Source organism: Rhinolophus sinicus, chromosome 16, assembly GCF_057876585.1.
Source record: "Rhinolophus sinicus isolate RSI-liver-muscle chromosome 16, RSI-T2T, whole genome shotgun sequence".
Classification (NCBI taxonomy): domain Eukaryota; kingdom Metazoa; phylum Chordata; class Mammalia; order Chiroptera; family Rhinolophidae; genus Rhinolophus; species Rhinolophus sinicus.
In genome coordinates, this window is record NC_142516.1 from 107,331,756 (window position 1) to 107,359,183 (window position 27,428).

The following is a 27,428-nucleotide window of genomic DNA, read 5'->3' on the forward strand; positions in this document are numbered from 1 at the left end:
CTACGTGCTCACTCGGGTGTGCCACACGTGTCCTGGCTACCTCTTGCTTCTTCCAGACTCACAGACATGGGGTGGGAGTAAGGAATCACTGATGTGGGCTGCAAGGGATGTCTGACCAGCACAGAGCAGGCTCAATGGCAGAATCTCCTCCTTCCCTCCTCCTCATGGTGTCCTCAGCCACAGCAGATGGCTCATGCTCATTCTCTCTGACCGCGGTCCCAGCACATTCTCCACAACTCATTCCGTTTGCCCAATTGCTGTGCTGTGCAACTATGAGCGGAAGCCCGATGGAACAGACTTTCCCTTCTATTGTCTTAACACGTTTCCGCCACAGGTGACATAATATTGAAACCTGGTCGGAAGCTAGAGGAATTCTCAGCAGTCCCCTCTATCTTGCAAAGAACCCTGAGCAGACTTTCCTGCGGCTTCCAGGCCACTTCACAGGTCTGGTCAATTCCGGATACCATGGCTCCTTCCCTCCTTTCCCAGGCCCACGTCTCCACCCACGCTGCTTTCGTCTTCTCTTGGATGTTCCCACCACTCGCCCTCTCCAGGGATCTGGGATTCTCAGTGGGGCTATGGAATGAGTGTGTCCTACTGTGCTTACATGTCTGTCACGTCAGGAGCCCAGATCCTTGCCCTTCACAGATCTAACTCCTCCATGGAGGGCTCCCTGGAAGACAGGGGTACACGCCGGAGCCTGTGCACAGGGAGAGGTGGGAGGGAGCTCCTTGGAGTGGTGTCGCAAAGGCAAAAAAGAAAATCAATTTGACTGGGGTAGGGCAGCCGAGGGTGACTGTCAGGGCAGCAGGCATGAAGTGAAGACCAGCTCCGTGGAAAGTCAAGGGAAAGCTTCTGTGTCCTCATCTGTAAACTAGAGCGACTAGTACAGTTGCTATTTCAGCTACTCAGCACCCATTTCCCTTCCTGGCAGGGCCCCATCCCTTTCAGGCTGTCCCCAAACCATCACATGTATAGGAGGCTAAATTCCGGTGCCTGTGTTCTACCAGAAGGCACCTTCCCCATGCTCTAGGCAGGGCCAGCAGGACCTCTAAGGTCCATGGATCTGGCTGCCCTCCCGGGACTGGTCCTTGAGCACAGTGACGCCAGGAAAGAAGAACTACCTTGGATTCATTCACTTTACTGCAGGCCCATGCAGACCCCACCACCCAGGCTTTCTGGAGGTGCCTGGTTTCTTTCTCTTCCACCAACTTTTGAAGTGTGAACTTTTTAAAGAAATGACCCCTTATGTTAGCCAGAGTTGATTTTTCTGTTCCTTCTTCATACAAGTACCTGCTTCAGAGGAGTGCTGTGAAGACTGACTGTATTCAAAATGGGGGCAAAGCCCTTAGCACAGCGCCCCCTACATAGCAAGTGCCCTCACTGCATGGTAGCAATTATTACTAAAGAAGGGGGAACATCAGAAGGTACGGCGGAGTGTTAGGTAGATAAATGGTCACTAAATCAGTGTTTTTGAAACTCGAACACGGCACTCACTTACAAATACATTTTACATCATGACCTAGCAATGAGTGACTACATGGTCTTGTGGCTCAGAGTAATCCTGGGTTATGCTGTTTTCCTGGCATGATGGTTATGAGAGCCCCCTTAAATGCTCAGAAGTGTCCCAATTTGGATGGTAAATTATGGTCATTTTACCCAAACACATGTGTGTATCACACAATACTTAACTTACTAGGAGGCACTCTAATATTTTCTATTCTATTTTTTATTTAAAGTGGTCAAAACCTACTAAATTCATTTCACGATCTTTAATGGGTCATGACCCTGAGTTCTTTTTGATAACTTGGAAATGTCAACTGACTTCTCATCAATTTTCTCTTCAATAACATGCAATACTGTGGTGCTATCTGATGCATTTCAAAAAGGAAGCTGGACGTCACTGTGCAGTGTTGTCAGGGGCTTCAATACAAAGCACCGGCATCACTAGTAAACTTCTCTGGGGATTGTATAAACCTGTTTCTTGTTGCTCTAATGGTTACAGACTCACCGTGTATTACCTCACTACGACGAGCACAAAAATTTAATTTGACTTCAAACAGTTCTGGATTGCCGGGAAGAAAAAAATCAATGGTGTTTATTAGGGTCCTGGTTTGTTCATTAAAATAAATTACCTTTGTGTTCTGGGCTGGCTTTCATAAAGGAGAAGTTTGCTGTCATTAAGAGGAACAGACCCCGTGGACAGCAACATCTCTAAAGGAAAGGTCTGCTTGCGGGGTGACGTTGAGGCAACAGAGTGAGAGAGGGTAGGGCTGAGGTTATTACTGCTGAAAACTTTCCCTTGTTTTGAGGGTCTCTATGGTGCTCTGTCTATCAGAGCCTTCCCGTAACCCTGTGGGACCACAGGGGCAATGCAGCCCCGTTGAGCTGAGTGCCTTTGGGTTTCCTTGGAGCTAAACAGAGTCCCAGGCGGATGCCACTGGGACGTTGTCATAGGGAGGACGACATGTAGTTTGCACATTCCAGGACGTTGCCCTCCAACTGCTGTCAGGAGAGGAGGGCATTTAATAGTGAGGTAACATCAGACACAAAAGGCTCCAAACGCTTGCCCCCAATCAGACACGTTTCCCAAGACAAAACTGAGCTTGTGGTATTGATTGCATATGAGAGCAGCCATCTTGAAGACATTCCTTTGATGTCTTAGATCAATATCATGAACCATGCCGCTGGCCAGCATCATTTGAAGGCCCCAAGCACCAGGAGGAAGCTGACAAAGAAATCACATAGCGGGTCCAAAGGAAATTTTATCTATGGCACTCCTGATTCTGAGTTTTCTTGTGTTATTGCTTCACTTTTATGAAATCATTTTGGAAAAAGGATGTTTATGTTTTCTAACTTTTGATACAGAAAGCTTTGTGGTGGGCTTGGATGGTTGGGAAGTGTCATTGATAAATGGAGGTCAGCCTAAGGTACTTTTGGCAGGTGTGAATTTCTGTGGGACAAGAATTTTGGAAACTTAACTGCAGGCTACGCAAGACCTTTGATATTTCTTCTTTGGTCACTTTTCCTCTTTAAACCGATGTGAATTCAACCTATGAGCAAATCAGCTCCCTGCAGGGACATAAGCTTGAGAGTCACAAAAAAAAGCACTCCTAGCCCCAAACATCAGAGTTTGACATTTGAATGATAACTGCAGCCAATTCATTCTATGCTAGTCAATTGAGAACTAGGAGTTATCGTTAAAAACAAAAACAAGAACTGCTAAAATCAAATACATTTTAACCAAATGCAAATTCTACTGCCTCACACAGGAAACTTGTTTTAAAGAAGCACAGAGAAAGGCTGCGATTACACTGGCTGAATTCAGTGGTGTGACTGGAAGTTGGTAACTCCTTTGCATCAGCTGTTAAAGTTAGACCAAAGCCACAGCTTTGCGCATTGAACTTGAGGCAGCAGGAAGGAACAAGCTATTGGCGAGGCACAGCTCTGGGTGACAGCTGCTCATCTGGGAAAAACGCACATCTCTGCAGCAGGCCTCGGGATCCAGCTCGCCCTGTCGCTTGGACAATCATGGGCTTAGGGGGAAGTTATTCTGGCTCCCTGTGAGTAGCAAACAATTAAAAGATGCATTCCATGGTGCCTGTCAGTTAAATGTCTACAAGAACTACAAACAACGGATAATTGTACTTTACCTTTAAGGGTCCGACGATCCCACCCACTAGCAAATATAGAGGAATGAGGGGCTGTATGGGGCAGTCCTCCAAAACTTCATTCCTACAAAGGGAGAGAACAGAAGAGGATTGAGAAAAATGCATTTGCGAGCACAACATCCAGTTAGGAAAATAAGATAACTGTCTATAAAAGCCAAAATGTTGATCACAAACAAACCATCTCTTGATCCCCTGCGTGGGGATTCTGCTCAGGCTCATGGGCTACCTGGTTATCAGGATGCTCGGAAGACTCAACGACAGTCCGTCGGACCTCAGACAGAGTGGGGACCAGAGGTTGCTGCACCTTTTGACTAGGTAGTAACTGCTTATGGGTGTGCTCTGCTTTTATGAAAAGCCATGTGTGACAACCCATGTTTTCAAGGGTTCATTGTACAAAGAATGTCTTTAAATATCCAGGTCCCTTGATATGCTTGAAAGAAGATCCAGTGTATGGGTCACAGTCTCAAAATGCATCTACTGTGTAAACTGAGGCTCACATTTACTCTGCTTCTAGGACCCAGGTGACAGGGAGGAGTGGCAAGCACCATAGCATCATCACTGCCCAGTTTACTCACCTGACCCTAAGCATTTACTGACATATCCTTAGCTACCAGATTTGGAAAACTACCAAATGAGGGGTCCACCCCCTTCCTTAATGGTACTTTTTCTCCCCATAGCCATGCTTTCTCTACTTTTCTCAGGTCTTTGCCTTCTGGGCCTATTATTAACCAATGGTGACATGATGTATTATTTAGAACATAAGAAAGAAATGCCTATTTCCCTCAGTGACCAATCTGGCTCAAATGACCAGACTTCAGATGGGTTCTAGCACACTTCTGGGCTGTGTAGAGACCCTGACGGCTCAGCATGTTCCCCTCACATTTCCCAACCCCCTGTGGGTTCTCAGAACTGTGTGACTAGTTCTAACCCATGGGCTGTGAGACACTCTGGGACCAAAACATTGACAAACTGACTCACATGCCTTCATTTTCTTCCCCTGCTTTGACCACCTGAAAACAATGGGGGTGAGATGGTGAGCTCTCAGTTGAAGTGGGTTCGTGTGTTACGTCATCACGTTGCCCAGGGGAATCCCCTGGGGTCCTGAAGAGATTCCTGATTCACACTGGAATTGGCACAAGCAGGAAATAAACCTGGATGGTATTAAGCCACTGAGATTCCAGGGTTAATTCATTACGGCAGCACAATTAAGTTACTCCGACCAATACAATGGTCAGCAGAGCCCAAGAAAAGGGATCTCACTGTAGAACTAAAGCTTCTGTTTCAATGACAGTTAAAGTTTTATCTTTCATTCGACATTTTATTTCCCATGAATGCCTTGGCACTTCAGCAGAGAAAGTAAATTTAAACCATTTTTTTTTATGACTACACCATATTCCATTGAAATTAATGAAAATGTCTAGGTATACAGAGATCCACCACTTCAGGGCTGAAAACAGAGTAAAGTCAACTACACATATTGATCATAACCTACAGAGGCTTGCCTACCTGGATCTCTCCGACGTTCAGCTGAATTCATTATTAGATGGAAATACTTGCCAAGGCTCAACACAACCTTTTCACACAAAGACCTTTAAATACTTGATGCCAAATTTGTTGGCTGTGAACTGCCTTTCAACTCAAAAATCCAGCTGTGAAATGAACATTGAGTAATGACTTATATATCTGCTCATTCCTAATGAATAAAAACAGCTGCTGCTCACAGGAGAGTCAATCAGTACACAGATGGCTTAAAAGTATCCTAATCAATTTAATAAAAGCCTCTCCCCCTGTGTTCTTCATGTTATTGCTTAGGACCTACCTTACCTCTAGATGCTCTTCTTGGTCTCATCTGCGGTATCAAAATTACCCTCTTTAGGCTTTAGAACTGTCCCTAATGCAGTTGATACCAACTACCAGATGTCATAAATTTTTTTTTTTACCAGTATTATGGAGTTTCAAAAGTTATTTTTATTTTTTACATTTTTATTGTGATTTTTATTTTTTACATATACATATATAGCAAAGAAATGTATACACATTTTAAGAAAGGAAAACTGTATTAAAATTGTAATACTCAATATATACCCATAACAAAAAATGAATACAAGCCACGTTTGATTTCTGCAATTATAAGAGGTGCTCAAAGTTGTTACCATCAGTGTAACTAAAATACAGTTTTTTCCTTTCTTAAAATGTGTATACATTTTGGCACCCTGTGCGCGCGCGTGTGTGTGTGTGTGTGTGTGTGTGTGTGTGTGTGTGTGTGTGTGTATAGCCATATTGACCATTTTTAAGGGTACAATTCAGTGGCACTAATTACGTTCACAATCTTGTACAATCATTGCCACTGTCTATTTCCAAAATGTTTTCATCACTCCAAACATAAACTCTAGAATCATTAAGCAGTAATTCCCTAATACCCACTTCCCACAATGGATGTGTGATTTTAACATAATGTCTATGGGAATTGGCCAGTGGGGTCTTGCCTCATTTATGCAGCCTTGTTAGTGAATAAACTGTTCCAGTTAAGTTCATTTTCCACATAACTAAACCACAGACTCCAAAAGATTTTTTTTAACTTGATAAATTTTACATAGAATGTTTTCTTAAGGGTACTCTTGACTTCCTAAGGAGGATATACCTAACATCTTATAAACTCTTCTTGATAAACATTAATTTTTGAACTGCACTGTGATGATGATAACTTAGGGCCGATTGAAGGGGTTGAATTATGCTTACACCAAATAGCCCCAGGCTACTTGGCTATTTCAGTTCTGTACAAACTTTAGAATTTTATTTTGTTCTTTTATTTTCTGTCAAGCTGCCAGCTTTCAAGAGTACTATTTTTTGTATTAGTTTTTGTTTTTCAGTATTGTTGCTTTTTTTTTCAATTGAGGTGAAATTCATATAACATAAAAATAACCTTTTTAAAGTGAGGAATTCAGTGGCATTTAATGTATTCACAGTGTTGTATAACCACCACCTCTCTCTAGTTCCAAAAACACTTGCATCACTCCAAAAGAAACCTGTATCCATTAAGCAATTAGGGTACTGGGATTTTTGCAACAACTTTTAATGCCCTTTTAATTTCTGCTCCAATGTGAACTTTAATTTCTGCTCTGCTGTGAACTTGGAACCTAGAACACCAGGCTTGCTAGGCTTCTATGTAAACTGGGGTAGCTAGATTCTGTACAGAGCTCAGGGGCTCCTATTGGCAACATTCAAGGGCATGAGTTTAATTTCACTGACATGTGACAATGATTTTGGGCTGCTCAGAGCACTTCCCACCCCCTCAACTTCCCCCATACTTCACACCTCTGGATAATGAGGTTGTTTAATATATATGACTTATGGATGTATTTATCCCTTCCTTCAGCAAAACAGTGTATAGCTGCACATTACCATAGCACAGGATGCATTTCTCATATTGCCCACCACAGACTTCTACATGGGACCCTAGGAGCTGGGTAGGGATCTTGGGAAACTTCTAGCCCAGTGGCTCTCAACCTGGGCTAGAGGTACCAGAATATCTGGAGACAGATTCTTTAAAAGCAGATGTCTGTCCGAACCCCAGACATACCACATCGATATTTCCTAAGGCAAGGCCCAAGACTCTGTCTTTTAAAAAATGTTCACCGCACAATTCTGTTCCGACTGAAAATGTGTTTGGAAATCGTCGGTCTGGCCAGCTCTTCTTAAGCACACATTTTATGTGTAAACATGAAGTGCTATCATCTCATGGCCCAACAGGCTGACCTGTGGCGTCCAGCAGCCCAGCAGCCAGCTCAGCTGTGAAGGTCAAGGACAGCGGCGGCGCCAGTGAAGTGAAGAATGCAAAAACGAAGCAGACTGTAAGGAGAAGGAGCAGGCACTGCATTAGAAACACACTGACCCTTTCATTTCCTGCTCACTGCAGTTTACTTATGCATTCCATGAAACCCGACCTTCTCTCAAGTCAGCGGATGCAGAAGTCAACAGATGGCAGGAGGAGGTCACCACTTGCCTGGGGCTTCCACACGTGACCCGTGTGCAAGCCAAGACTTGCATCTTGGAGACAGCTGAATGTATCTTGTGATCATGCTGCCAATTCTAAGGCCCAGATTTTCTGCACGACCTCTCCAAAGCCTGATAGCATCTAGAACAGGAGTTTAGAAACTGCGGCTCTGCCAGTGTCAGGATGCCAGAAGCCACTGGCATTAACTGAGCCAGGCAGGATCAAGCCTGTGTGGCCTAGGAACCTATACCCACTGCAGATGGTTCTTCCCTTCCCGGCCTAAGAGTCACTGACAACTCGCTTTATCACTCAAGGAATTTGCTACACGAAATCTTTTTTTTCCTTCCCATCTATTCGGTTATATATCCCATAGTATATGATACCAGATGGTTTCCTAAAACTTCTAACTGACAAATAGTGGAACAGAGAGCTTGGGATGTTTCCTCTTGCTCATGCCACCAGTTCACCCTCTGGCATTGGGAAAGGGCAGAGGTGCGGGAGTGAGATAGGCCTGGGTCCAAATCCTGGCTCTGTCACTCATTAGCTGTGTGCTTTTGGACAAATTAGTTGACTTCCTGAAGCCTCAGTTTTCTCTTCTGTAAAATGTGTTAGCAGATGCACTCACAAGCTCAGTATATGGCAATATTCCAATTAGGGTAGAACTTCCTCTCACTGGTTTTTGGTTTCCTCATCTGTGAAATAGTCTGCAGATATAGATTTTGCTTGGCCAGCTTTTTTTTTTTTTTAATTATGAATTTGAATGCCTTTTGGGTTGGCCGATGCCCCAGTCACCAGTTTTAAAGTTTTGACAGCATCACACACTTAGATTTTCTGCTAGGTCCTGATGCCCCAGCCCTGAGAACAGAGAGAGGATCTCTGAGGTAGGCATGGTGGTGGCCTCCTCAGCGTCTACTCTTTCCTCTCTACGTAATCACTCCCGTTTCATTCTGGTCCCCTTACCTCCCCACCTCCCAATTGCCCTATGCAGTTTTATGCTCTATCTAGCACAGGCTGACTCCACCTGGCCTTTGGACAAGCATGTGAGCTTTAGCCCTAAATTAATTGGCAGAGATGTACTCACTGAATATATCATCAGTTGGTGAATGGGCTCATGATTCATTTGGAGCCAAGGATACTTGAGGGGAGATTTACTGAGAGTAACGAAAAAAGCTTTCTCACTCTTTTGCTTGAACATCCAGAAAGAAAGCATCTCTCCTTTCTTGGACATTGGTGAGGAAACAAATTGCTCTGGGCCATCTGGCCACCATGTTGTCATCACGAAAGGGAACCACCTTGAGAATGAGGCTGACACATGGAGGGCAAAGAGGAGAGGCTAAAAGACACCAGGTACTCAGTGACATTCATCACCTATTGCATCACCCCACCCACGAAGCTAAACTACGTCTGGACATTCCAGTGATATGAATCAATAAATCCTCTTTATTATTTAAGCTAATTTGAATTGTGTTTTCTATCACTTACATGGAACCCACTGTAGTTCGTTTAATCTGCAAAGTCCATTCCAGTTTTGGATTATCAGAGGTCTCAGATTTATTTGCAAATCTCAGTCGTCTCTGGAGGAGAAAAGATCTAAGTCTGCAAGCGTCTGCAGCTGGGATCCTCACATTCACACCACCAAATGCAAGCTCTGACACATCCAAGCAGAGCAGGATGGACAGGGCAGGGTACAGCCCTTCCTCGTCAAGAGGCCCCTTAAGTCATCCTTCGTGCTCAGCTTGACCGTCACCTCCAGGAAATGGAGGAGTGCAGGCATGCAGAGTAATTGGCCGCAATGTTCACTCCTCTCCTCACACCACCCTTCTCTGAATTAGTTATAATATTATCATCAGAGTGGCTTCATGGGCCTGCAACCTGTGCTTAGAAGGACCTTGCATCTGGTTTAATACTCTCCTGCTGTGGTCTTGAATCCCTTAATGAATTTATCTTTGAATTTGTATTTTGTAAGTGGAGTCTGATGGGACAGTGGAGCACGAGTGTGAGAAGATACGTGCAATACATGTGTCTGCCACTCCTTGTTGCTGCATTCTTAAATTCTGGTGGGCCCAAAAGTGTGGGAATTCAGTAGGACTAAATGAATACAAGGTAAGTGTGTTACGTCTTCAACTGAGTAAGCCGGGGAGCTGATGACCCTGCGAGGCCACATCTTCCATTTGATCCAGAACTTGCTTCAAATGCAAACAGAAAGCAGTGATGTTCTAAGAAACAGAAATGGCCTATCATATCCTTTCTTACCCAGGTAACTTCCCTGTATGAGCCAACCGTTTACTCATGAACTGGTGACACAGAGGGAAAGAAAACGGTAGGGTAACTGCTAGTTGCTTTACCCTCAGTCCTCCTTAGGCATCATAGCGAGTGTTGGTAGAAAGCACAAGTTATCAAGAAGTGAAATGAAAACCATTGCTTTAGTTTGGGGCACTGTTTCTACTATTCTGGTAAAAACAAATTACACATGCGTGTAAGAGCTACGAAACACAAATGGTGTGAATTTGTTGATTCTACATCCAAGTTAAATGTGCTTATAGTTGCATTGAAAACTGTCATTATACAACATTAAGTAAATGGTAAAAATTTATTCTAGGAATTTAAAATTATCGATTTGAAAGTTTCCATTTTTCTTTACTTAAAATGACATTAACTAGCAAATGAAAAAATACTATGAGATCAAAGGAGACTGGAGAAGAAAGCAAAAGTCTTCATATTTCAGTACCTTGAACAGTGCTTTTCCTTCCTGCCTTTGAAGAAGGTGCTCTGCATTTTCTTTTTGCAATCAGGCCCCGCAAGTTATGCAGCCAGCCCTGTTGCTCATGGGTGACACAGCCCCGCTGGCACTGGAGCCGATTAAAGGGAGAATGTCAGTTAATCTAGCCACATCTGTTTTAATGCCCACTTCAAAGTGGGATCATGGAAGAAATTTCTTGCTGGTAAGTGATAGAAAAGCAAGCGGCTGATGAATCCCACGTCTGTTTCTGGCCTTGAGCTTGTTACCAGGATGATAAAGTGATCAGCATTTCAGAAAACCCTTCACTGAGCTACAAGCTTGTGACAGATGGTGCCACCTGGCCACATATGTAATCCAGGTGTTCAGTGACACAGAGACGTGGGGCAGCCCCCAGAGGAGTTCCCTGCCGTGCAGCTTCCTCCCTCTGAGCACGGCTGAGGGAGAAGCCTCTGGCCAGAGCAATCCCAGTGACCACCCAGAGGACAGGGTGGTGACTTGTCACTTGGAGCCAGACCACTCCACTCCGTATAACGGGCGGTGTGCAGTACAGGCCTCTTAACCCCTGCGTTTCAGTGTCCTCGTGTAAAGCACAAGCTTCATTATAGGACTTGCTAAATGATCAAATGTCATAACTCACGTGGGGCACTAAACACAGGGTCTGCTATGTCATAAACAGTTGCGTTATAAGTGTTAGCCAGGATCAGTACCATCGTTATTATTCTCCGTTCATGACGCAAAGGGAGTGTGGCTTCCCTTTCATTTCAGACCTCAGCTAGGAATCAAATGGAGCGCTAAAACAACAAGTGAGGGAGCTCTCTGTTCCCACGTGCTCGAAGGAGCTGAGATGTGTTGTTTTAAACCAGAACTCCCAGTGTGGACTTGACCTCATTCCCTGACTATCTGCAGGCTCATTAGAGCCAGTCTCTCTGCCTTACCTCCATCAAGGTCTAAGAGGGCTCACTCCCACTCTCTAAATCGCGGAGCCATAATTCTCTGATTCTCAGTGGCCACTCTAGATCTGGGAAATCAGGACGTTTACATAGAGTCTGGCAATATGTTTTAAAGCAACTCCCAGGTGATTGTGAAGTAGGTGGTCCACACACCATCTTTTTGTAAGCAGGGCTGAAGATTCTTCGACCAGGCCTTCCTTGTTTCCTCCAGAAATGTGAGGCACTGGGGTTGGGCTGGCCTGGGGGATTTCACTGGGATGGAAATAATTAGCAGTTAATAACCCTGGGGCTTCTGTATCACTCAGCCCTATAAAGACCACTCAAGCCACACAGGGATCAGAAACCCCCACTTCTCCCCATCCCCCTCCCTCCTGGGAGACCTGGTTCCGCAGCTATGGGTCATCAAAGCTCTCTGAGCCTGGGTTTCCTGGTGACCTTGCTCACGCCAGGACAGTGGTTTGACAGCGATAACCACCATAATAAATACTGCCGTGCCTTTGAGGTCATTAAGCCCTGATCCCCACGTGGCTCAGCCTGCTGCATTCTTGTTTCTGATCCAATGACAGTTGCTGCCGATCAAGTCTGTTTGAAGAGCTGAATGGACAAACTAAATCGACTGAGCATCTCAAAGCATAAAATGGTTCAGAATTAGAGCAATGGTGGGAGGGCATTAGCATCAAAAGGTTACAGCCAAATCATCCTTTATGCCAAGACGACAGATGACTGACTCCAGACTTCCTGAAGATTGTGCAAAGAGAGAGCCCCCGGCAGGGAGCGCTCCTCAGGGTGGCATCTGGGTCAGCCACTGGGGGCACTGCTTCTCTTGAGGTGGGTCGGACTATGCTGCTCTCACCATCGCTGGCTAAAGACATACTAGCACACAGGCACCTGTCAAAATAGGAAGGCAGAAATATTCAAAGCATTTTAAAAAGGGGAAACCTTGGTAGGAAAAGGGGGTAGCTTTTAGCTTAGTCTGCTCTCTCTGATCTTCAGATCCTTTCCCATGAATACAAATTGTGTCCCGTGCTCTCTTGCTTAAAAGTAAATTGTTTATTGTGGAAACCGAGACCAGGACCCAGTAGTTTTTCTCAGCAACACCACCTTTTGGGAGCTCCACTGAGTTACCAAATACCTAAGAGGCAACTGGCAAAGGGTGCAGGAGGATAAACTCAAATTAAACTCTTCTTTCCAAATTGTCCTCTCCTCTTCCCTGTAGCTGTAAAAGCACCAAAACCTCAGCCACCTATGCCACTCTGCCCTCTCCTGGTACATCCTGTTATTGTCTTGGCCTCATCTTGCCCATCCTTCCCTCCTCTCCATCCCTGTATCAGCACCAAGCATCACCCTCTCACCTGCCCTGTTTCATAGCCACCCACTAACCCCCAGAGGTACCGGTCAATAGCAATTTGCACAGGTGGTGTTTGTTTAGCTTTGAACAGGAATGAATTTCGTTACAGATAGTCATCCCTTCACTCTTGTATTTGACAAAGGTTCAGGGAGATGCAAAAGTGGCATGATGAGCCTTGCCCACACCGACCCTCATGAGGGAGCTAAGAGGGGCAATACAATCAGTGTGTGAAAGGGACCACCAAAGGTGCATGAAGACTAAGGACGCCCTGAGGAGGAAAGAGTTCCAGGGAAATCACAGAAGGCTTCCAGGAGGAGGTGATGTTGGCACTGGGTGTTGATGGATAGGTAAGATTTTTATAGCTGAGTTGTGAGGAGATGGATTTTCAGTTAAAGGGAAAATCCTAGAGGAAATAAAAGATCCATGAAGAAAAGCTCAGGGTGATTTTGGAGAGTGGCAAATCACCACATTTACTGAGCCTAGGTCATCCTTAGTAGATACATGGGAGATAAGATTGGAAGGAGATATTGAGACTAGAGGGCATTTCTATTCTGCATCAGGGCATTTGGATTTTCTTAGGAAGGTAAAAGGAGTTGTAGGATTTGGAGCTGGGAAGAAACATAATCAAAGTCACATCATTGGAGAAAGGATGCAGCCAGTGGGGTGATGGAGCAGAGACCGGTGAGGAGGCTGATCTGTAATTTCGCCTGGAGAGCAGTCACAAGATATGGACAGGACAGGGCCTCATGCACAGTTAGCTGTGGTGATGAAGGAAAGAAAGGAGTGAAAACTGACTCAAGTGCTGTGCTTGGGTGACAAGAATGGCGACGGCATCGACAGAAATGTGAGGGATGGAAAGAGGAGATTAGGGAAAAAGTACATTTCAGAACTCACTGCATTTAATGTGCCAGATGAGCCTACAGGAACCTGGGAGTCCAGAGTGCCAGGATTTTCTAAAGCCACATCCATTCCCCATGTTCTTGACTTTCTAAGTTTCAAGGCTTACAGCTGTTCACATCACAGGGTGCATTTGCAGGAAGCCTTGGGCTGCCTGGTGTTAGAATCTCTTTCTCTGCCCCCTCTAGAGATGGCAACCTTGCATTTCTGAAGCCCACTGAGAGCAGCTCCATGGAGTTGTCCCAAGGAGAAGGCAGGGAAGAAAGTGCCACAAAGAGGAGGAGCAACGGAGGAGGGAGAGGCCTCATCCCTTAAGCTGATGAGAAATGGAGCTCTTTGATGGGACCCGTGGTTGGTGGCCCCCTTCCTTGCAGCATCCAGAGGGAACTGCTACAAGGAACACCTAGGGAGGGGCACCAGGCCCCAGGCTCATAAAGACCCCAACACCTCAAGCTTGGCACTGGTGCTGGCCCCATAGCAAGGACAGAGTGTACTGCTCTGAGGTTTGTTCAGGAAGGAGTGGGCTGGGTGAGGCTAAGAGATGAGTGAAGGTGGAAATTCCTCTTGCCTGGAAGAAAGGGTGCCCTTTTCTTCCAAGATAAGCACCATTTGCGCCTAAGCTGTGTGTTTTCGAGGTTACATGTGCCGGGAGGGTGCTTTTTAAAAGTTGCCCAAAGGTCTGTATAATCTCACGACAGTCTTGCCCAAAGAGCAGGAGTGTTCCCACCCCAGCCCCCAAAAGAGGTAAACATGATTCCCTCCAACTCCCACAGGGCAAATTTTGGTGTGACCACAATATACCCAAGTTTAAGTTTCTTGCTAATAGGAACTTGAAGTCAGATTAATTTTATCTAGAAGGGGAGAGGTTTAAAAATGTTTTAAATACATTTAAAATATAAAATAATGTGCTATTTCTCATAGCCAGAACTGTGGAATAAAATTGCTGTTCTACATTCAATATGTTGAGTTTTGTAAGCCTCTCTCCACCTGACTGGGAGGCTACAAACTCCTACAGTCGCGGTTCTCTAGGTCCAGTCACCGCGTGCGAGGCCTCTCTCCTGGTGTTCCTCCTGCGCCTGGGCTTTGCTGGGCCTTTCATGGGCTTCTGTCTCCATGTGGAGCTAAAGAGGGCGTACCAGGAGGCCCTGGCAGGTGCCAATGACCTGGGGTCCCTGCACTCTGTGCATTTAATTGAGTTAACCTGTGAGGGGTGGAGGCCAGCTGCACACACCACACATGCATTTACCAAGATCTCATTGCTTCCCAGATATTAAATTGATCCTCCAGGCCAGCGTCAGAGCACAGGGAAGCAAATGTACCATATGGGAGTAAACTTGATGGAAAGAACGTGTGAGGCAGTGGCCCAGGAGAGCTCCAGAAAGGGCTTCCAGGTGGCTTGGTGGGGTCTGAGGGTATGATGGAGACTGTGCTTTTCCTTCAAGGGACAAACAGAGGACACATTACTCCTGTGAGGTCTCAAACCCTTCCCTGGCCCCACTTAGCTAACTTCACACATGGCTAGGGACCAGCCACAAATCAACCTAAAGGGGTATCTGAAGACAATTCCTAAAAGATAGCTTTTTTTTTCTAATTATTAGGGTGGTGCAAAAGTAATTGTGGTTTAAAGGGTTAAAAATAAATGCAAAAGCCACAATTACTCTTGCACCACCCTAACACATAAGTATGTAGTAGCTTACAGAAAATGTGGAAAATGTAGAAAACCATACAGAAGAAAATTGAAAAGGCATTCAAAAGTAAAACACTGGGGTGTATATGCATTTTAAGAAATTTGGGATAAGACTAAGGAGGCATTTTTCTCCTTCTAAATTCTAAAAAGAATGTTAATCGTGAAAATTCTTAAACATCCAGAAAAATCGAGAGGAATAGAGCAAACATTCAGAGGCCTACCAGTCAGTTTTTTGGTCTGCATGCTTCTCGTTCTAAGTTTTTAAATTTTTTAGTTGGAAATAATCCCAGTGTGTACTTCCTAAGAATAATGGTATCCCTTGTACGACCTTTAGTCCAGTTGGCAACCTCTTAAATTTACATTGACACAATACTTTAATCTACCATCCATATTTCAATTTTGTTGACCTAAGGAAGTCCTGGGATCTAATCTAGGGTCAGGTATTGCAATTTATTGTTATATCTCCTTAGCTTCCTTGAATCTGGAACATTTCTATAGCCTTTCTTTCTTTTATGTGATGTTGACATGTTCTAAGAATACAGTTGTTATGGATGGAATGTTTGTGTCCTCCCTAAATTCATGTTGAAACCCTGTCCCCAGTGTGGTAATATTAGGAGGTGGGGCCTTCGGGAGGAAATTAGGATTAGACGAGGTCACGAGGGTGGAGCCTCTGTGAATGGGATTAGTGCCCTCATGAGAGACGCGAGAGAGCTGGTTTCCTCTCTACTGTCCACCATGTGACACTACAATGAGAAGTCAATTGTCTGCAACCTGGAAGTGGGATCTCACCAAAACCCCACCATGCTGGCACCCTGATCTTGGACTTCCAGCCTCCAGAACTGAGAGAAATAAATGTTTGTTGTTCATGAGCTACCTGATCTATAACAGCCTGAATGGACTAAGACAACAGTCTTAGTTGTCCGCTCTTTTTTAGCAGAACATTTTAAATTTTGGATTTGTTCAGTGTTCACTTGTGTTTAGATTAAGGTTCTGCATTCTTGGCCAGATTACTGCATAGGTGATGGCCATCTGTCCCTTGTTGATCTTTTGAACCCCAACCAATGTTTTCCCCAGGTTTTCCATTGCATAATTCGTATTTTTTCTCCCTTTCAATCAATAAGAATGCTGTGGGAAGATTCTGAGACAATGCAAACTTCCTGCTGGTCAGCAAAATTTTCTCTTAGATTTAGCATCCACTGATGATTTTTCCTGATTGAATCTTTACCTGAGGCGGCAGGTGGGAGGAAAGAGAGCTATGGGCAAAGAAATGCATTTTGGAAGGTTCAGGGGACAAAGAGAGCCCAGAGTTTTTAGGGAAGCTAAAATGTTTTTGTCTGGCTGCATTTCCCAGGGTGAGAAGGGAAAGAAGAGATAACAAGAGATGAACAGAGGTCAGCTCACAAAGGGTCTTTCAAGTGATGTGAAACTCATATTCTCTTCTGCGAGAATGGGGAGTCACTACTGAGAGGGACCTCCCTGGCTGCACGTGAAGGGTGAGCTGAGGGGGCGGGGTGGGGGCAGGGAGAGCACTTCGGAGGCCTTGCCACAGTCCAGGCTGAAGACTGGAGTTGCTCACAAAACGAGGGGTGCTAAGGAGATATAACAGCTCAGGGATCGAGGAGACCAGGTAGAGCAGGGCCAATCCCAGTTTCCTATCACCTTTCAAGGGCACTTAAGGAGGTGACAATTGGACCAGGGGATTTCCTGTGTAGCCAGGAAACATCCCCTTTTCTAGAAAACCCTGAGCCAAATACATCCCTTCTCGCCAACCTGGTGTTGTCATCAGAGCTCCTGCTGTATGAACGGGTAGGGTGTGTATGTGGGGTTGGGTAGGGAGTTCATTTCAGGATGATCTAGAGCAGGGGTGTCCAACCTGCGGCCCGCGGGCCAACTGCAGCCCGCAATCCATTGTTAATTGGCCCGCAGCAAATTCCAAAAATATATTTAGTTTACTTAAATAAACCAGGTGAGGCAATACGTACTTCACCTTGAGTGAGTGGCCCGGCTGTTTGTGCATTTTACTGCATATGGCCCTTGGTGAAAAACGTTGAAAAAAGTTTGGACACCCCTGATCTAGAGCAACAAGTATCTCTGAGGGCAGTGAACCAGCCTGTGTGTTTCCTTCCTGCCAGAGCGTCAGAGCCTCCCAGCAGAGGTCCAGCACCACTGCCCCACTCTGACCCCCACACAGTGGGTGTGCTTCAGGGGGAAAGTGGCCCCCAGAGCCGTCCTGGGGAGTCAAATGTTAGGCTGTGCCTGCGGAAGATGAGTTGGGGGCTGGGTACATCAGCTAAAGGAGAAACTTGTATCTAGGAGCTGGTGGTTCATTTATTCACCCACCTAGTCATCAGTAAACAATTACTGTGCTCCTACTATGTGCTAGGAGCTATTGAGGCTCTGGGGAGGCAGTGAATGAGACGTCCTGGGAGGAATGGGAGATGGGCATTTGGTGACTGTACAGGGTAACAACACGTCAATGCTGTAGTAGCCAGGCACCCATCCGCCATCCCTTGTTCTCCTGACCCCTCTACCTTAGCCCACGTTTACCACTGACTGCTGTTTCCTGATATTATTGCTCAAACATAAGTTGCTCAAAGCTTCTCACAAGGCTCCCTTTATTCACGTTTCATAAAAGTTAGATCACACATCTCACCATGAGGGAAATGCTTTCATCCCAAGGAGCCCCAAGGCTTAGATTTGTTTTGAGACATTCCAAATATCATGATACAGATTAGGCCTTTTGCAATGTGGTCACAAAGAACCCCAGCAGGTGGTGTTAGGGGGAAAGCCTAATTTGGCAAAGAGAATGGGTGGGGTGGGTTAAGAGAAACTAACCCAAATCCAAGTCCAGTGATTTCATACCCCCCACCATGTCTCCCAGTTCCACTGCCATTACACATTGGTTATACCCTGGTGACTCCATTCACTCTGTCCCTGCACCACAGAGACATTTTTTCAAACACCTATTATATTGAAAACATATACTATGCCTATGGAAAGCTAAGGATTAATAAATAAGGAGTAGACGTAGAAGGCATCAACAGAGGGCAAGGCATGTCTTCTCCAGCTCTACCCTGGGGCCACCCTGAGCCAAGCACAGACCATCCACAAGGTTCACATTGAGACTTAACAAACCATGGGATCCCAGAGCCCCAAATCCTTCAAAACAAGGGCATTTCTCAGAGCTGTGACTCACCATTGCTGGCGATTTAAAAAAATGCACCGATGACACGCTTTCTCCAGACCTCTTGGCATTGTTCTTGCTCAATGACAAAGTACTGGAAATGAAACATAATTTATTAGAAAGACTATGGAAGGGCTTACTCAGCACCAGTTGACTACCTCCGTGCATGTCATCTGTAACTGCAGGGTGGCCTCAGTCAGCCTGGGATTCTGGGAGCCAGCATCAGTGCTGGTTTGCCTGCAGGTGTGGGCTTGCTAGCCATTATCAAGCTGAGAGAAACACCTTTCATTTCACAGATGAGGGAACCAAGCTCAGAGAGATTAAGAAGCTTACCCACTAGTGCACAGCTGGGAAGACAGAAGGCCTAGAGGACAAGATAATAATAGCTATCATTTATTGAACAACTATTACATGCCAGGTGTTGTATTAGATCTTTATACGTATCTTCTCATATTTAATCCCCACAATAATCCTATTGAGAAGTAATATTAACTCTGCTTTACAGATGGAGCTTCGGAGACTCAGAGAGGATAAGATTCACTCTAAAACCAGAGCTGGCAAGCGGCAGAGCCCACATTTGACCCAGGTACGCTGGCAAAGCTCATGCCCATCTCACTTCTGCACACATGTAGCTGCTCCCCATTATAACACCAATCTCTGAGGGACTGAAAAAGGATAGCCATGGACTTTTTCATAGCAGCCATGGGATTGACACCCAAGAAGCCTGGAAACACACCCCAGCTTCACTGTGGACTTGTAATAAATTATTCCTTGGAATAAATACCCATAAATTTTAACATACACAACACAAATCCAACCAGTCAAGTAGGACTGCACATTCTCCTGCCCAGGGAATGAGGTAACCCTGTAAAGGCATTCAGTGGAGGGGAGGCCGTCCCTCTGTCCCTTGGCCCCAAATGCCTGAGTATGGGGCAGTTCTACAATTTTATAACGTTTTGTTGCTTGGCAGAATTCAGCTCCCACAGACTCTGGCTGATCCAGACAGGATCTAGGGCAAATACCTTACTTCAGACGAGAAGTCTCTCCAGGAACCTGTCCTGAATCGGGCAGCTCCATTTGCAAGCACGCTTTGAAACAGGCACCATTGCTACTATGAAGAGGTTTGCAGATCAGGGATAATGACATCTCTGCGGTGCTGCCTGCTGGCCATCCTGGGTAGAACGACCTTAGCGCAGGCAGAACTGGCAGTAACAGGGGCTATTTGTGGTGCAGGGACAGAGGTGGAAATGATGACTAAGAAGGAGAGCATGCTGTTGTCCATTGTGATTTACTCTGCTGCCATCACTCAGCATGGGCCTGCGGGCGGGAGGCCTCCCTGGCAGGCAGCTCTTTCTCTGGCAGCTTCTCTCCCTGCTGATCCTCTGCTAACTGGAAGGCAGGGTCATTTAGCCAGGGCTTTGGGCTCCGGGGATTACAGTGAGATACAGGGCTTTTATTCCCCTTCACTTTGCTTCCGGAACATGTCACACTTAAAACCTGGCTCGGTATTTGTAGGATCCCCTTACGGCAAAGAGGCATCAGTGGGATGGGAGATTGGGTCAGTTTCAAACCGGAGGCAAAACACCCCAGCGCCCTGCCAAGGTCTTCCACATGTCACCTCACCTCATTCTCCCAGTTCCCTGGTGGCAGGCATGTGTCATTTGACTGAGAGAACTGAGATTCAGGTAGTTCATATGTTTATAGTCACCCAGCTAGTGAGTGGTAGAACTGCCATTTGAAATGAGACCTCTCTGACTCTGGCATTTGAAACCTGGTCTCTGTGACTTCCAAGCCCAGTGTCTCCTCCTCACCACAGTGGAGGAGTACAGGGGGAGAAACCTAGAAAGGAAAGGCTTCCCAAAGGGAGTCAGGGACTGCCAAGAGGCCATGTGCCTTCTCCATCAGTCCTGTGGGTGCACGATCTTATTTCACCCGGTAAGGAATGTTACCCCATTTTATGGGTGAGGAAACTAAGGGCCAGAAGAGTTCAGAATTTGCCCAACATCACACAGCTAGATTGGAACTCAGATGTCTCAAGATCTGCCAAACTGAGATGCCTGTTGTGTTGACCAGAACTGACTTTATTGACTTTGGTAGCTCTGATCACATTGAGACAATAGGCCACAAAGCAGCAGAGCTGAGCACGAGGGCATCCCGCTCCGTTCTCGCCTACAGAACGTGGTGCGAGGCCATTCCCAGGGAGTCCTCTGCTGATCCTGTCTCCAGAGGCTGCCCTTCTAGAAGCAGCTGTGGAAGATGTGTGTGTCTTTGTCTCCCTCGCACATAGTAGGCCTTCAATATATATTTAACGAATGCTTCCACAAACAACTATTCAAATGTCTCTTCATGAGGCTCCATTTTTTCCATAACGTCCTAAAAAAACTGTCAACTCGTCATCCTTCCTCACAGAAAGTCAGGAAAATTGCAGCCCTGAATAAACAACAGCCTCTTTCCTCATCCTTTACTTGGCTTTCCACAGATCAAAGTGAAATTAGGCCAGTTCTCTGGCCTGATGGGGTTTGCCAGGTGCACGCCCTTTGTTAAAGCACCACAAAAGTAGGCTCCAAGTCATGGACACCTGGTTACTGTAGGCATTTCAAATTTCATTGCAGATTTCACAGGAGTGCCACTAAAACCCTGTCTGGAAAAACAACTGTCCTGGACCAGAGGACAAGCCCAGTTATCTAAAGCCCAGCAGGGTGCCTAACGGGGAAGGAGGGTTCCTTTCCTCACCCTTCTGAGGTAAAGAAGAGGTGAGTCTCATGACACAGAGGGCTTGTTCTGGGCGAATCTCATCACCCACCTCTGCTGGGGTGTCTGAAGGGGGTTGTGGAGAGAAACCAGGCTCACTCTGTCCCTGACCACATCGCAGGACACATCACCATTCCCGACATGGCTGTTTTCCTGTCACAGCTCCAGATGTCCTGCCCTCTTGGACAGCCTTTTGGAGTTTTATAACTTGTGCACTTCAATAACACAGGCCCTAGGTCCGTGGATGGGGTGGAATTTTCTTCTCAGGGGTTGCCGTGGACATCACATCTGGCAGGGTCCATATTTCCTCCTACATTATAGAAGGGAAATAACAGAGGGAGGAGAAATAAGGGCAGACTGTTCAGACTTGTGTGGTGCAGTGGCCACAGGTTTATAAATTTCCTTTGAAATAACATGTTGAATTGGTCCGATCCTACCTACGACCCAAAGATATTCCAGTTGTTAAACCCACAGCACATTTGTGGAGACCACCTATATTTGTCTGTGTCACATCATAACAACACAAACATTTGTACCTTGGGCCACTACCTGGGGTAAGAGGCACATGCTTTAGTATCTTGTGAACTTTAAAGAATGATGGATGTCCCACTACAAAAAGTAGTGAGGGATACACAGAGATTTTTTAATTACTTGAATATCCTGAATTCACTGATCTCTTTAGCCACTAGCTGCAAATAATGGAAGAAACATCAATTTAAAAAAAATCAATGACTTCCTTATTGGTAATAATGCCAGACCCAATAAGGTGGCATCCAACAGAATAAATCAATACAAGGTACGGGTGTTCGATCCATTATATAAATGAGGTAATTCTTATTCCTTTAAGCCCTTTATTTCCATAAACTGGCAAGATGGATGAGAACTAAAACAGAATTATGTGCTCCTAATTCTGTCATGTCTTAAAGAATGTTCCCTAAGAGACAGGTGGCTGTGACACTGGAATTGAGCTTTGGCACCCAGCCAGACAGAGAAGACAGGGTCCCAAACGCTGGCCAACACTGTAAATTGGGTTCAATTTCACTGATTAGGAATGAAATGTTAATTAAAATAACCATGAGATATCATTTTTTTCACGTAAAGATTAAGCAGTTTAAGATTTTAGTGAGGGGGTAGGGAACCATAGCTAAGGATATACTCTTGGTGGGAATATCAAAGGAAGCCACTTCTTTGGAGGGCAATTTGGCACAACCTATCACAGTCAGAGTGGGAAGCGTGATATGTATAATATGATCTCACTCACGTAAAACATGTCTGTGTAAATGCACAGGAAGAGATCAGCAGTACACACACCAAACCGTTGTTATTACTGTTAACCTAAGAGAGTTGTACAAGGAAATAGGGCCATAGGGGTGCGGTCAGGGTAGGTGTTGGAGGCAGGGGTGGGAAGTATTTTCATTGCTACTTTATGCCCTAATACCACTCTACGCTTATGAGTAGGTTTTACTTTTATAATTTAAAACATTATAAGCGTAGAAGTATTAATATTTGAAAGGAAAAGTCGTTAAACTGTTTCTCCACATTTCAAAGATAAAAAGTAACTTGTAGGGACAGATATATGCAAGATTAGATCACCTGAGAGGAGAAACGAAAAGGGGAGAAAAGATGTGATGACAGTAGGGAAATATTCTTCTCCTCTTTTGGAGTATTTTCTTTAAAGTTATGAAAGTAAACTAACAGAAAAATTAGATCATAGAGAAAAAGAAAACTATTTGTCATTATAAACAACTACAGAACTCCTAGCCCAACAACTGTTAGTATTTTGGAGCTTTTCGTGCAAGTATGTGTTATATGTACATGTACACACACACACACACACACACACACACACACACCCCCGTCAGATGGTTGTATTCATCAGCACATTCAATTAACACTTGACACTTTGACAGCAGAATTTTTCTGTTACTGTGCGGTCTTCATAACCATCTTTTTAACAGCTCTATCACATTCCACAGAGCAGAATACCTAACTATCGCACTATACCTAACAATATGTTGTTGCTGGACATTTACATACAAATTTTCACTATTTTGACTAATCGTAAGAGACATCTTTCCATGAAAATGGCTTTTTTTCATGTATTAGATAATTCCCTTAGAATAAATCATTAGATTTGGGATTGTTGAATTTAAAAGTGTGCAATTTTTTTGGCTTTTGAGATAAAATTAATTCCTAAAAGAGTTGTATCCATTTACAGTTCCACTAGTGATATCTGAAAGTGCCAGTTTCACTATATGTTAGCTCACACTGGGTATTAGAAAGACTAAAGCATTTTTATTACTTTAATAGGCAAACGTGGGATTGTTATTATTTTAATTTACATTTTTGATTACCAGTGATATTGCACATTCTTTCATTGCTTGTATTTTTGTCATCTAGCCCCCGTTGTGAATTACTTTTTATGATATGGACTTATTTCAATTCAAAGCAAAAACAAATATCTTTTGAGTGCCAAGCCCACAAAAACAAGCTGCAATTTAAGAAAATAGTAGTGAGTCTGCTTTTTCATTCACAGAGCTCACTGTGTGAATCTACAGATTCAATATGCTATGAAAGGTCTATTCACTGTTAATGTGGGAATGTGAAAAACTCACAAAACTCAAATGCATGCTCCCCTAGCCCTTTCAAATGGCATCTCTTTAAAAGATGGTGGGTCTTTCAAATACAGAATATGCTCAATAGAGTGCATCCATGCTGATTATGGTGGTAATGACCATTTTAGCCAATTTCTAAACTTTCTAAGTACTAAGAAAATGAAAACGTTCCCGGCTTGGTGAAAACTTTACTTATTTGCTAGAAATCTAAAACAGGAAGAAATTGGGGTAGTGGGCTAGGCAACACCTTCTCTCCAGTATGAATAAACAGTGACTTAGAAATTCATCCTTGTGTAAGACAGTGAAAGGATTGTTTGTCTCACATTTGCTTCTGCATCAATAAGAGTAGTGATAATAGCCCCTGTTGCTTCCTCTTCTCAATTTTAGTGATAATAAAGGGAAGGAGGGAATTAATTGATAATAATTGCCAAGTGAAATTCTACATACTTTCAATTTTCAGTCCATTTGGTGTCTCTCTGTTGTCCTCAACCAGCGGCAATTTTGCCTCCCAGGAGGAGACCTTTGGCAATATCTGGAGACATTTATGTTTGTCATGACTGGGGTGGTGCTGGCAGGGGTGGCTAGCATCTATCGGATGGAGACTAGGGATGCTGCTAAACTTCCTGCCTGGACCAGAGCAGCCCTCACAACAAAGAATTATCTGGTCCAAAATGTCAATAATTCTGAGTTTCAGAAACCCTTTTATATCTGTCTAACATTCCCAGTTTTAATGTTCACATTTATAAAATAATACTTTATTTTAAACCTCTGACTGTGTCATAATTCAGCAGTAAGCCTGTATCTTATATGTAGGTGTCCTAAGTTTTTCTTAACATTTAGCACTGGGTCAGTATTTAGCATTACTTAGTTTCACCCCAAAGCTCCAACCTGAACCAAGAACACATCTTTGACTTAGAAATTGTGTTTTTAGTGATGGACTTGGGACATTAGGCTTAATTCCTAAATTGGATGTGAAGGGGACCCTCAACTCATTGCTTAGTTTTGTATAATATTAAATGTTAAACATTAACCACCTCCATATCTGTTCCTCCAAAGGCAAATGTTTACCAGAATCACAGCATGTTTCCAACAAACGTTCCAGGTGCTCAGGACACAAATCCTTTATTATCTGTGGCTCTTTATGTATGCTATGCTCCGTTCCCTCCTAACTATTCCCTCATGCATGCATTCAGCGGAGGTTACTGCATACCTACTGTGTGCCGGAGTGATCCCACCACTTCCCTGTGTATCATCCTTCATTGTTCGGTTCCTATGAAATGGAAAATGTCCTTTCTTTGCTCTACCACACCTTTGAAATGACTGAGTGAAAGCCACCTGCTCAGGGACCCAATAGGTGATCCCCATTCACGATCCTGTACTTAGCAAGTTGTTTCTAACCGTCTGGCACAACTTGCTTTCACCACTGTTCCTTTACAAGTATTCTCTCCATGAGCAAAGCCATTTTCCTTACACTCAGTGGAGGTTCAGGTTTTCTTTCCCTCCACACAATTAAGAAAAGCACTTCCACAATGCAGTCACTTTCTTTCCAGGAAGCAGAAATCAGCACATTGTCATCTTCCTATGAATGATTCCAAGAAACCATCTGCTAGGATTTTCTCCAACTTGAAAGGCTGCGCGGGTTTTCCGGACTCACCTTTCGAGCGGATAAAAGCGATCCAGTAGCGGAGCAGGACTCAGCCACCCTGGGTCCCGGTGCTCCAGGTCTGCGTCTGGTCTGAAGGGTTTTCTCTTCACTTGCGGGTCCCGCTCCTAGTCGCGGGCTTTCCTTCTGTTTTTCGCTTGGGGTTTCTCTCGTGCAGCAATGACAGCAGCCCCTGGCTTTTTCCTCGAAGGGGCGGTTATCTGCCTTTCCCAATCCCACGTGTGGGTACAGACCCCCACCGCCAGTTTTAACATCCTGGAGTACTTCCCAGGGCCGGAAGGGGGCAGCAGAGCAATCCCGGGAAGCTTTGGAAAAGGGTGTTATAATTTCGTGCTGAGGTCCTAATTTAATGGAGTTATAAATTAATGCTAGAAATCTGTCGTTTCGGTGCCTTTGCTTTAGTTGGCAGAGCAGGCCTGTCCCGCGAGCCTCTTCTCACTTCTCGCTCTCCCTACACGCCAGTGGACCGTGGGGAACAGTCCAGCAGACGGGAACTATTTATAAAGAGGGTGAAGGTCCTCAGGGTGGGCTTAGGACACGAGAGGCGCCTTAGGTGCTTGAGAATTGCCATGTAGAAAGAGATGAACGCTATTCTGTGTCATCCCCGACGCTAGATCCAAGACAGAAGTTACAGGGAGGCAAAATTGGGCTCGGCATAGTCAGCTCTCTAATAGTCACTGTCCTGGATGGAGCAGGCTAAGTGGAGAGGCTGTGTGACCTGTGACAAGCAGCATCAAGTAGCAGAAGTTCTCAATTGTTATTTTATGAGACGTGCCTGAGGCTCTTTATTAAAATGCAGATTCCTGCCTCACCTCCCAAAGACTCCAAATCTGTAGGTCTGGACTTGGAATCTGCATTTTAGACCCTGCTAAGTTTCCGTGGGCCACACTTTGAGAAGCAGTGGAGTCATGTGACATTAAAGGCATCCTCCAACCCTGACATGCTAGGTTTTATGTTGTTGTTCTAATAGAAAAGGCCAGTCTACTAGGGTGGGGCAAAGAGTTACCTACGGTACAAAGTGTAAGGAAACGCTCCTTTTTAAGGCTGACCCTGCACTTGCACAGCTCTGAGGGTGACTTCTCCTTAAATCTTGTGCCCCAGGTGCATCTCTTGTATCACCTTGTCCTGGCACTGCCAGCCCTGAATCCAAGCTGACCACTCCACACCACACCATGGAGGAAATGGGGGACCTGTAGGAGGAAAGGATTGTGTGAGATGACTTGAGTCTTTTTTGAGACATTTAGCCACACCTCCCCCTGAGCAAGTTGAAATGGGGTGATTATGAGCAGGGAGGGCAGAGCTTGGTGCTGACCAAAGAAAGACGTTAACCCTTTTAGAGCATGTTTCAGCCCAGGGGTCAAAACAGACTAAATTTTAGGATATAGGGCTGTCCTCCTAGGAGGTCAGCGAGGGAAGGAATACCAGCTGGTCTCTCAATAGCTTTTCCAGGTGCCACTGTAGACACAGCAAAGGGTCAGAGAATCTTTTCTCTCAAACCGGATAATATGTACAGAAATAGGGGGAGATTTGGAAAAAGCAGGAGTCTTCGGAAAGTGATTCTGAGAGTTGAAGGCTAAATGATAGTAATAATAAGAAGAGCTTTATGACTTAAGAAAACAGGGGATTTAATATGAGGAGTTAGTTTCAAAAGTTATGGAAGAGCTGAAAAGTCAAACAGAAGATGTGGTAGGGAGAGCTGGTGGGAATTCAGAGATTAACAACAGAGAGTGGAAGCAACTATGGTCCCTAGAAATCGTGAGTGGAAACCCACTGTTGGAAATGATGCCCAAAGCAAGGTAGGTGTTATTAACATCCCCATTTCACAGATTAGTAGAGTGAGGTACAGAGAAATTAAATAACTACCCAAGGCCACATAGCTACTAAATGTGTAATGAATTTAAAGTCAGGCAATGGGATCCAGAGCCTAT

At 44.8% G+C, this 27,428-nt stretch overlaps 1 protein-coding gene across 1 annotated transcript in view; it reads right to left on the reverse strand.

Annotated features, from left to right (window-relative positions):
• Positions 1-26,653, reverse strand: part of TMEM272 (transmembrane protein 272) — a 30,801-nt gene extending 4,148 nt beyond the window's left edge. The window contains 4 exon segments of the mRNA XM_088793103.1: positions 3,654-3,735; positions 18,484-18,565; positions 21,275-21,532; positions 25,492-26,653. Of these exon segments, the coding sequence (XP_088649229.1) occupies positions 3,654-3,735; positions 18,484-18,542 (141 nt within the window). The 5' untranslated portion in view covers positions 18,543-18,565; positions 21,275-21,532; positions 25,492-26,653.
• Positions 26,654-27,428: the final 775 nt, after the last annotated feature.